Source organism: Schistocerca cancellata, chromosome 5 (genome assembly GCF_023864275.1).
Source record: "Schistocerca cancellata isolate TAMUIC-IGC-003103 chromosome 5, iqSchCanc2.1, whole genome shotgun sequence".
Lineage (NCBI taxonomy): Eukaryota > Metazoa > Arthropoda > Insecta > Orthoptera > Acrididae > Schistocerca > Schistocerca cancellata.
The window spans coordinates 589474730-589487215 of NC_064630.1; the positions used below are offsets into that span (position 1 = coordinate 589474730).

Consider the following 12486-nt stretch of genomic DNA (forward strand, 5'->3'; position numbering starts at 1 on the left):
GTTGTGGTCTGATGTATTGTAGGTGGTCTTGCCTCAACACTGAAATTTAAGAAAGCAACTATGTTTGCAACCCTAAATGTAAACTCTCTAATTAAAGTAGGAAAATTGAAATCATTGATTGAAAAGCTGAACCAGAAAGAAATTTTAATATGTGCATTGCAAGAAACAAGGTTTTTAGATGAAACTGCTTTAGATTTTGAAAACTATCGTTTATTTAAAGGAAAACCAGGTAAAATCTTAATGAAACAAATGCCATACCTGGGAACAGCATTTCTGGTACATCACTCAATTTTAGATTCAGTTACTAACTTCTACTCGAGTTCTGAGAGACTATCCACTCTTGAGATTAAATGTAAAAACAAAGGATACTCTATAGTCAACTGCCATGCACCCATAAACCAGGACAACAAAAATAACCCGGAGAAAGTTGAAGAATTTTGGGAGATACTTGAAATGGAACTGGATAGATGCTCAAAGAAGAACATAAAAATGTTAGTAGGCGATTTTAACGCACAAATAGGAAGGGAGAAAAAATACCATGGAACAGTAGGCCTCTTCCCAGGTCACAAAAGAACTTCAAAAAATGGAGAAAGGCTTATAGAGGTATGTAGGCATTTCAACTTGAAAATAATGACAACACATTTCAAAAAGCTGAGCCGAAAAACTAAAACATGGAGATCACCAAATCCACTTCTCGGAGAATTCCAAATTGACCATGTGGCTATCTCACTTCATTGTCAAGAAGAAATTCAAAACACTAAAGTGCTGAAAAGCCTTGATGTTGATTCAGACCACTATTTGACTACGATTAAATTCAGACCACTCCCATTTCGAAAAGAGAAGAAAACCTTTTACAAAATTCCAAAATATAACACAGAAACTTTAAAAAATGAAGAAATTAAACAACGGTTTCAAAGAGCATTGCACAAAGATAGCGATGGCATATCCACAATAAATAAGGAAGCGGGATGGGAGGAGATCAAAAACGAAATAGTTGAAATAGCAAAAGAAAATTGTCTCGTGAAAAGAGTAAGAAGACATCCATGGTGGGACAATGAATGTGATGAGAACCTGGAGAAGAGACAAAAATTGTGGCAGAAATGGAACTCCACAAAAGATCCTCAAGATCTTGACAATTTTAAAATCCAGAGAAGAGAAACAGCTAAGCTTTTCCGTAATAAAAAAAGAAGACAATTTCAGGATAACCTAGAACAGATTGAGGAAGACTTTAAAAGAAATAATTCTAGAGATTTCTACAAAACTTTTAGAAAACAGCTAACCAAATACCAATCCCCAAATTTATGTTTTAAAGATGAAGAGAACAAGCTAGGTTTGACAAACAAGACTAATTGTGAAATATTAGCAAAATATTTCGAGAATCTACTAAATTGTGAACCACCCAAAGATAAAATGAGTTTTGAAAACCACCGAAATACTAATACCGAGTCAAAACCTCCAGACGCTGAAGAAATAAAACACATAATACACAGTCTAAAAAACAATAAAGCCCCAGGTGAAGACTCCATAGTACCAGAAATCCTAAAAATAATGGATACCAACCTCCCACAAGTTTTGGAACATATGTTTAAGAAGATCTGGGACGAAGAAAGAATTCCTGAAGACTGGCAGTGTGCCCTGATACACCCACTACACAAAAAGGGGGATAAGATGAATGTTAATAATTATAGAGGGATCTCGCTACTACCAGTAGGATACAAAATTTTGTCAAGGAAATTACTTCAAATCGTGGAGCCAGTTCTGGATAAAAAAATAGGTGAATATCAAGCAGGTTTTAGACAAGGTAGATCCTGTGTTGAACAAATATTTAACCTGAAAACACTAATTCGTTACAGAATCTCAAGAGGCCAGAGATTTGCAATAGTATTTGTAGATTTCAAAAAAGCATACGACTTGGTAGATAGAGAAACATTACTGAAAGTATTGGAAGAATTTGGGGTCGATAAGAAAACAATTCAAATTATCAAACAGACGCTAACAAACAGTAAGGCCAAAGTTAAATTTATGGGTGAAATTTCAAGGAAGTTCGAAATTAAAACAGGTGTTAGACAAGGTGATGGTTTATCTCCAATCCTCTTCAACTGCATACTGGAAAAGATATTGAGAATATGGAAAGAAGAACTCAAAGGCACCAAGAATGACATCAGAATTGGAACAAAAAAAGAAAAAATAGAAGTGGACTGTTTAGCTTTTGCAGACGATCTGGCAATAATTACAGAAAACGAAGAAATAGCTCAGAACTACTTGGAGAAACTACAAGAAGTTTCGGCCAGAGCTGGACTGCAGATTTCATTTGAAAAAACCGTGTATATGTCTAATCATAGAAATAACAGGAAAAATCTTATTACTAAATACGGCAATATTAAGAGAGTAGAAAAATTTAAGTATTTAGGTGAAATAATTCAAGTGAATGGTTTAGACAAGAGTGCAAACCAGGCGAGAGCAAGGAAAATGGAATTTGCTTTTCAAAAAACCAAAGGCATATATAACAAAAAAAACATTTCGATTCAAGCTAAATTAAGACACTATAAAACTGTCATTAGACCAGAATGCCTGTATGCATCGGAGTGCCTAACTCTTAACAAAAAGGGGGAAATAGAAAACATGGAAAAGAAAGAAAGGAAAATTTTGAGAAAAATATTAGGACCGAGAAAGATTGGAGAAGAGTACAAGCTAAAGAGTAATAAGGAAATATACAAAACTATTGAGAAAGTGAGTGAGGCAATGCGTAAACGCAGACTAACGTTTTATGGTCACCTGTCGAGGATGGATGGAAACAGACTAACAAGAAAAGTGTTTGAACATAGTAACAGGAACGAAAAAACCAACAATAAATGGATACAGATGGTGAAAAAGGATTTGGCCTATTTTAATGTCACCCGTGAGTCAATCAGGGACAGGGAAAAGTTTAGACAAATAGTGAACGAAATTAAGTGTTTTCCAGAAGAAACGAAACTAAAGAATAATAACAGGAAATGGTCGGAAGAGCGGAGGAGGAACCACTCGAAAATGATGAGGAAATATTGGGAAGAGAGAAAAAAAGATCAAAAAGCCGGGCAAATGAATTGTTGAACGTGGTCCAAAGATGGCCGAAATCGAAAGAAGAAGAAGAAGCAGCAAATATTTACCAGAAGGGCGTTACAAGATACATACGACTCCATCCACATCTTTCTCACATGAAGATCCCAACAAAATAAAGCTAATTCTGTTCCATTATTCTAAAACCACGGATTATCCTGCAGCATCGATACTGTTTTCATAAACATCATAGTGAGATAATTAATATTTTTGTCGTATTCTTTTGCACAGAAAATAAAAGTTTGTTTAAACATGTGATGTCGATCGTAAATGAATATTACTCGTTACAGAGGACCAGTACATTGGTATGGTTGCTTATCGCTGGTTGCTGCCCATAAATGGACTGGCGAAGGATTTTCTGTATTGTGACTAGTCTATCTGATGTTACAATCAACTGTAGTCCACGCGAAGCCTGTTGTTGGCCGTAGCAGTTGACGCTGGTGGCAATGGTTTTCCCTGAATCGAAGTACTCACTGTGCACCCTTGACACAGGAGCGCCGTTAAAGCCAGTGCCTGCTCCAGCTAGAAGAGGGTTTGTCTCACGTATAGGGAATCTACGACTAGGTCTCGAACAAATGCGCTGATACTGGGAGTATTGTCCATTGTACGACGGCCAGTACAGGGTCTGACGAAATCCTAGTTACTAAGAACTACCCCATTTGTCGTTGCCACAGGTGTGCCCTCGATCCACAGCGGTTATTTATTATGGGTTGCCCATGAGGGTGTTTGTCCAAAGAATTCATGAATCATTCAGCTGAAACTCTATATGCTTCTTAGTCGAACGATTAAATATCAATAATAGGCTGGGTACGTTGCCCACTAACATAATCTTATGTTTCAGAGGTTTTCTTTGACTATCGAAAAACTCTTACAATTCATCGTCCTTTCTCTGTTTTAATAACTGTAGTGCGAGAATCTATTCAAGGACCAAGCAACTTCTTCAGATTCATATTTTCATCATTGGGATGGGACTTGACAGAAGAAGAGGAAGCAGTTAAAAAGTTCTATAGCTGTGCTTTCTTTGGAAACTGTTTTTGTCAATAATGTGATGGTTCAAATGGCTCTGAGCACTATGGGACTTAACATCTGTGGTCATCAGTCCCCTAAACTTAGAACTATTTAAACCTAACTAACCTAAGGACATCACACACATCCATGCTCGAGGCAGGATTCGAACCTGCGACCGTAGCAGTCGCGCGGTTCCGGACTGAGCAATAATGTGATCTCATGTTATTAACAGACCTATGTAAATAATACACTCCTGGAAATTGAAATAAGAACACCGTGAATTCATTGTCCCAGGAAGGGGAAACTTTATTGACACATTCCTGGGGTCAGATACATCACATGATCACACTGACAGAACCACAGGCACATAGACACAGGCAACAGAGCATGCACAATGTCGGCACTAGTACAGTGTATATCCACCTTTCGCAGCAATGCAGGCTGCTATTCTCCCATGGAGACGATCGTAGAGATGCTGGATGTAGTCCTGTGGAACGGCTTGCCATGCCATTTCCACCTGGCGCCTCAGTTGGACCAGCGTTCGTGCTGGACGTGCAGACCGCGTGAGACGACGCTTCATCCAGTCCCAAACATGCTCAATGGGGGACAGATCCGGAGATCTTGCTGGCCAGGGTAGTTGACTTACACCTTCTAGAGCACGTTGGGTGGCACGGGATACATGCGGACGTGCATTGTCCTGTTGGAACAGCAAGTTCCCTTGCCGGTCTAGGAATGGTAGAACGATGGGTTCGATGACGGTTTGGATGTACCGTGCACTATTCAGTGTCCCCTCGACGATCACCAGTGGTGTACGGCCAGTGTAGGAGATCGCTCCCCACACCATGATGCCGGGTGTTGGCCTTGTGTGCCTCGGTCGTATGCAGTCCTGATTGTGGCGCCCACCTGCACGGCGCCAAACACGCATACGACCATCATTGGCACCAAGGCAGAAGCGACTCTCATCGCTGAAGACGACACGTCTCCATTCGTCCCTCCATTCACGCCTGTCGCGACACCACTGGAGGCGGGCTGCACGATGTTGGGGCGTGAGCGGAAGACGGCCTAACGGTGTGCGGGACCGTAGCCCAGCTTCATGGAGACGGTTGCGAATGGTCCTCGCCGATACCCCAGGAGCAACAGTGTCCCTAATTTGCTGGGAAGTGGCGGTGCAGTCCCCTACGGCACTGCGTAGGATCCTACGGTCTTGGCGTGCATCCGTGCGTCGCTGCGGTCCGGTCCCAGGTCGACGGGCACGTGCACCTTCCGCCGACCACTGGCGACAACATCGTGTACTGTGGAGACCTCACGCCCCACGTGTTGAGCAATTCGGCGGTATGTCCACCCGGCCTCCCGCATGCCCACTATACGCCCTCGCTCAAAGTCCGTCAACTGCACATACGGTTCACGTCCAAGCTGTCGCGGCATGCTACCAGTGTTAAAGACTGCGATGGAGCTCCGTATGCCACGGCAAACTGGCTGACACTGACGGCGGCGGTGCACAAATGCTGCGCAGCTAGCGCCATTCGACGGCCAACACCGCGGTACCTGGTGTGTCCGCTGTGCCGTGCGTGTGATCATTGCTTGTACAGCCCTCTCGCAGTGTCCGGAGCAAGTATGGTGGGTCTGACACACCGGTGTCAATGTGTTCTTTTTTCCATTTCCAGGAGTGTATTTGCTGCAAACTTCGCTCCAATTCCTAAGTTTATTTAACATTTTGTAGCCAAACTACAATTACAAGTAAGATGCTAATTCTTCTAACATGTTCAATGTTCCATGCCATTTTACAGGATCGCATGTGGAGGAAGACTCGCTCTTTTGGTCCTTTTTTGTGCAGAGGAGTGGATGCCAACAGGAATTTCGACTTTCACTGGAACGGTAATGCCATTTTCAATTTTTGCAACATAACTGTACTTTCTACATTTAAAATTCAGTAGTTAGGTAACTGGAAATTAATCAATTTCTGTACATGTTATTGCTTAAAGGTAAAATTACTATATGGTGTGCGGGACTAAGTACCAGTGACGTCACGAGCGGCGGTGCGGTATGTAAGCACGGCAGCGGCATTCACACAACAATCAACCACTTGACACTGACAGAGGAGATCTCGGCCGGAAGCTCGTGGGCAGTTAAACACTTCACGCGGCTTGAAAGCCCGGAATATTTTATTAATTATACAGGATGTCCGAAATTCTGAGAAAACTAGGGTAAGCTATAGGGAAAGACGTAATATAAAATATGCGCAAGCACCAATAGGAAACAGTAAAATCGGTTGGGTTGTTCTTGGGGAGGAGACCAGACAGCGAGGTCATCGGTCTCATCGGATTATGGAAGGATGGAGAAGGAAGTCAGCCGTGCCCTTTGAAAGGAACCATTCCGGCATTTACCTGGAGCGATTTAGAGAAATCACGGAAAACCCCAATCAGGATGGCCGGACGTGGAATTGAACCGTCGTCCTGCCGAATGCGAGTCCAGTGTGCTAACCACTGCGCCACCTCGTGGAAGACTAAGAAGTACTCAGGTTGAAAAGGGTGTAAGATAGGGAATTAGTCTTCCGCCCTACTGTTCAATCTATACATCGAAGAAGCAATGGCGGAAACAAAAGAAAGGTTCAGGAGGGAGATTCAAATTCAGGGTGAAAGGATATCAATGACAAGATTCGCTGATGGTGTTACTATCCTCAGCGAAAGTGAAGAAGAATTACAAGGTCTGATGAATGGAGTGAACAGTCTCAAGAGTACAAAATACGGATTGAGAGTAAATAGAAGAAAGTTCAAAGTAATGAGAAGTAGCAGAAATGAGAACAGTATACGAAGTTACCAGATGCTGTCAGTCTCTTGTAGAAACCAAATCACATGTCTGGGGAAAGTGTTTTGCCCCTACTGCGATGAAAACCTGCTCGCGCCGTGGCCCGTTGTAACTCACTAACATACTGACACATCGCCGTTTGAAGTTGACTAAACATATTCGCATTTTTTTTCTACATTTCCACTTGACGACCCTCCAATGCCTCAGCCTGGCCCAACACTGACAGTGCGGTAGTACAAGAGAGGATGCTGCTAGACTAACTTGCCGCCATTTCTCCACAACCCGAATCACTTATTGCTGGTACACCGTCCTCGACAAAAATTCTAGCACATTTTAGACCATTCTTCCGTTTGTTCAAAGTTTCACAAACATTAGTGTGAGAATTTCACTTATATCTAGTCCAAATTATATACGTTTTTCGCGTGGTATTATGTTTCTATTATGGTACTTATTTTGTTACTTGCATTAATGCTACGGTATCTCTGTGTCTGATTTATGTTCTTAACACTACCTGAAGCTCGTAATGAAGCATATTCGGGGAGATTTAAGAAAGTAAGTTTCATATGTCGTTGCATGCTAAGACCACTGCGAAACATGTGTGGCGCATTGTCAGAAGAGAGTACGTGTTCTGGGTTTCCTGCAGATGCAGTTCTGCTGTTACAGATAACAGGTGCATCAAGGTGTGCCAGAGAAACGGCGCGGCAACTGTATAGGTACTCCGAACTCGAAGTACTGGGAACAGTACCATTATTGTGGGCAAAACACCTAAATTGCTTGCGATGCACCGTGAAATTCTGGCGGTATATGAGCCAGATATAATGTCACGTCCACCTGCAGTGACATGGTGCCAACAATTTTACCAAGGCCGCACAGTCTTGGGTGATGCTGATCAGGAAGGAAGGCCGTCGACATCGACCACAGATAAAATGTCCAGGCAATCTGGGGGGAAAGAGATTTTCCAACGATGAGGACATTCACACAACAGTTCTACAATGGCTCTGTGACCAAGGAGTGGATCTCTATCGTTGAGGAACTGAACGACTGGTAGATCGTTCTGACCGTTGTTTACAGATACTTTGTAACTGTGTTGATACCTTCTCATGTCATATATCTGTACCATTTTAAAGTGCAATGTAGCATTCAGTAACATTTACTTCATTTCTCGTAATAACATGTAACTTACTTTTTGAAGTCCTCTCCTGTGAAGCTTCTCGCATGAGTATACTAATGTGGCACTCCCTACCACTAATTCACTTTGTATTCCCTTCTTTCGAATCGCTGTTGGTTTCTTAATTCTGTATTGAATTGTTATTGGTTGTAGTGGATATTTCTGTCTTACTATATTTAAAAAATGATTTCCCGAATTGTTTACCACAGTACTTGACATCTCGCCGTGATGTGTCACAATTCACCTTTTTACTAGGACGAGGTTACATTCTTTCTTTCTTTTCAGAGATTGGCACCAGTGAATCCTCCTGTGGCGAAGCCTACGCCGGAGAGGGACCTTTCTCTGAACCCGAGACAAGAGCACTGAGGGACTACATACTCAAGAACGCTGATCGCATAAAGCTTTACCTTACGTTGCACAGCTACGGAGGAGTAAGTAACTACAGCAAAACGATCAACGTTCTTTCTTACGCTTATTATATACTAGTGCCCAAAATTAAAGCAATAAACCGCTGTTTCTCCGCCCTACGTTTAATTCACAATATAATCATACAAACTGTCAACTCATGTCCGTGCGATCGTGTTTTGCACGGAAGATGGCATTTCGGTCAACGGAAAGCCACGCCAACGTTGACGTCAGGGCACCCATCAAAGGAAGCAGTGTTTGTCGGGTAGTCCCACATCTACAAAAGCTGTGTACACAGTCAAAGACGGTGCAGTATAGCACAGAAAACACACCTACCAGGCTCTCTGCGTGGAGGGCCGTAGGAAGAATGGAAGCAGGTCAGTCGCAAATTCATGTGGCTCGATGGCTTAACGTGAATATTTCTGTTGTTTCTCGGATGTGGCAACGGTTTATAGAGACCGAATGTGTATCATGGAGACCAGGGCAGGGCCAACTACGTGTGGTAACAGAAAGAGAGGACCGTTATTTGGCTGTAAAGGAACGACGGTACTGCCTTAAAACTGCGTAGCAACTGGCATCGGACCTAGCAGCATCCACTAGAAGTGTGGTATCGAGGCAAACGGTGTAGAGAAGACTTCGACAGAGCGGCATTGTCGGAGACCTGCTGTATGTCTGCCTCTGACGCGTCTTCAGAGAAGGAATGTCTAGAGTCGTCAATGTGACACCTGGACAGTCGATGAGTGGACCAATGTTCTTTTCATAGATGAGTCCCGATTTGGTCTGGAGAGTGATTCTCGACGGATTCGCATCTGAAGAGAATGTTGAACACGATTTCGAGACCCGGATATTGTGGAAAGAGACAGATATCGAGGAGGATCGCTAACGGTGTGGGCAGGAATTATGTTGACCACTCTAACACCTCTTCATGAAATTGTACGGGTGAATCGGAAAGGTTCCATTGCTGTCAGGTACCGTGACGAGGTCTTGGGACCTCATGTACGGTTATTGCGAGGTACTGTGCGTCCAGATTTCGTACTGATGGACCATAGTGCTCGATCTCATGGTTGATGTTTTTTTGGAAACGGAAGATACTGCACGCATGGCGGGGACTGCTCGCTCTTTCGATTTGAATCACATTGACCATGTCTGGGATGCACTAGGGAGGCGGGTTGCATCACATCAACATCCACCAACCACTCCCCGAGACCTGTGAGCAGCTCCGTAGGAAGAATGGGCGGTATTGCCTCAACATGACATTGATGACGTTATTCGCAGCCTGCTCTGTCGTTATCAGGCCTATATTGCTGCCACAGGAGGTCACATCCCATAGTGAAAACATTAAGCATTTGTCTGAAAGTGCATGCAAATCTGTTAAGTTGGCAAAAACGAAGAACATTTTCGCATACTGTTCTGCATGTTGCAGTTATTTACATTTTGTTTTCTTTAGATTGTTTCTACTTTTCTATCATCTGTTTATATTGTTTTGTGGCAATATGAATGCCAGCTTGCTAAATTTCCGTTGTCGCTTTAATTTTGGACACCTGTGTAGGACTTATATATATCTCCTTATATATATCTCCTCTACTGCAAGCTCTCTGCCTTTACGAATGACCTGCAGCAAACAAACGAGCAAACAAATGAGAACACAGTATTCTGTTACCGTGAAACAGCCGAGCTTCTAACAATATGGTCTGTCATTTCCCATGTGGAACAACAGGCTTCCATTATGCTGGTAAGTGCAAAGATAGAACTGCAAAGTAAAAGCATTTCTTAAATTTATCAAAACATTAACTGGTTCCATTAGATCCTACTGCACGCACTGCCCATACCAAGGACTGAGAATATGATTTACAGTAACAACATTAACAGATGTTTACTGAGGAATGTGTCGTCATTTCCTTACTGCGATCGATAGTTCGTTCGTAACAGCAAAGAGGTTGCAGTAGAAGAGATGTGTTTCACAGTAATGAAGATGAACAAATGCTTATCTCTCAAGCTACGCATTTTAGACCACGATTTTAAATTTAATTGAGTGCCTAAGGCATAAGTTACAGAGGTCTTTGCGACAACCAACGTTAACTCTGCCGCCATACTGACGGTGGTCAGAATATTGACAACAGCCAGTCTACCGTTTATTTGTGAGAAAACTGAACTACTTTATTTGGGAAAACGTTTGATTTCTCTTTACTATTTGTTTAGCGAAATATAAACAAACATCCCTAAAGTGTGTTCAGCGTTCAATTGCACGAATCGAAGTGACAGGAGCGAACGAAGAGATGGGTAACAAATATGAAACGGGACAAATTGTTTCCAACTACAACGAGCTACATCAGTTCATCACTTCTAAGAGAAATATATGTACGATAGAAATGATTGGAGGCTGCTTTTGTCCAAAGCAATCCCAACTGCCTTTAATTCTCCACAAAAAAAGAGATGAACTCGCACAACCAGGGCCCAGAAAGCGAACCTTAAACAATTTGATATATAAAACTCTTAATAAGTCATCACTAGCACATAGTAAGTCTGTAATTTAATAATCATACTGTTTTTTTTAAGAAAAGCGTAAAGCTAGCATGAGCTATTGGAACTTATTCTAAGTCAGTTTCGTGGAGGCGGGAGACATCTTTGACTACAGATAAAATAGAGGACGGGAATCCAATTTTCTTCAAATATGACGGACGTACAGCCACTCTATGAAATTTAAAATCGTCGATTTTAGAACCCGTGTCCACTGGATAATTTTCGTCTTATTTTGGGTCCATAATACGACGGTCGTTCAACAAGTAACCTCATATTTTTTCTCACAACATATTTATTGCTAAGTGTCAGAATTTGATGACAAAACACATCAACATGTCTTGTCCATGTCTAATTTTTCTACGTAGTCTCCATCACGTTCTGTGGCCGTACGCCAACGTTGTGGAAGAGCATGTATTCCCAGCTGGTAAAAGCTCTTGCCCTGCAGGCGTAGCCATGTTTTCACTGCATGACTGACTCACTCGTCATCTTCAAAGTGTGTTCCCCGTAGAAAATCTTTAAGCGGCCCAAAGAGATGGAAGTCGGAGGGTGCCAGGTCTGGACTGTAGGATGGATGAGGCAATGATGTCCAACTTAGTTTGGCGATGTGTTCCCGGGTTCTCAGAATTGTGAGTGGGAGTGCATCATCGTGTTGGAGCAAAGATATCATTAGATTCTCGTACGATCGAACATGTCGGAATCGGTTCTTGAGTTTATTCAGAGTCTTCACGTATACCTCTGAAATGATGGTTGACCCTCTTCGCATCACATCCACGAGAATGACGCCATCACAATCCCAGAAGACTGTCACCATGACTTTCCCAGCAGAGGGCTTGTCTTGAATTTCTTCTTTTGTGGTGAATGAGGATGTTGGCACTCCATGGACTGCCTTTTTGTTCCCGGCGCGAAGTAGTCCACCCAGATTTCGTCCCCTGTAACGATCCGTGACAAAAAGGCCTCTCCGTTGGTCTTAAAAGCTCCAACAGTTCAGATGAAATGGCCTTTCTTTGAATCTTGTGGTCCCCTGTGAGCATTCGTGGAACAGATCGTGAGAACCTCTTTGAATTCCTAAGTCTCTCGATCATTGCAGACGCACTTCCAGTGCTGACCGACAACTGTAGAGCCAATTGTCGAGTTATGAAGCGCCGGTCGGCACGAATGATGGCATCCGCACGATTCAGCATGTCTGGAGCAGTGGCTGTGACAGGGCGTCCCGAGTGTGGCTGATCATGGAGCTCTGCTTCTGCATTTCCTGAGGCTGTAACTTTCTTTACCCATCGGCCAGCTGTGCTTCTATCAACTGCAGCATCGCCATACACTACACACAAACGTTTATGGATATTCACGACGGTTTCTTTTTCTTCACACAAGAATTCAATAACAGCACACTGATTATAACGTGAGTAGTCTGTAGACGCCATTTTGACACTGTACTACGGCTCTGCCATCTGCCAGAACGGTTCGAAACTTCACCGGCGCACAGAACA

The 12486-nt window shown here is 42.8% G+C and overlaps 1 protein-coding gene across 1 annotated transcript in view; it reads left to right on the forward strand.

Annotated features, from left to right (window-relative positions):
• Window positions 1–12486, forward strand: part of LOC126188707 (carboxypeptidase B-like) — a 162492-nt gene that overhangs the window by 99508 nt on the left and 50498 nt on the right. Inside the window, exons 5-6 of the mRNA XM_049930315.1 lie at window positions 5892–5979; window positions 8363–8508. Of these exons, the coding sequence (XP_049786272.1) occupies window positions 5892–5979; window positions 8363–8508 (234 nt within the window). The remainder of the gene's footprint in view (window positions 1–5891; window positions 5980–8362; window positions 8509–12486) is intronic.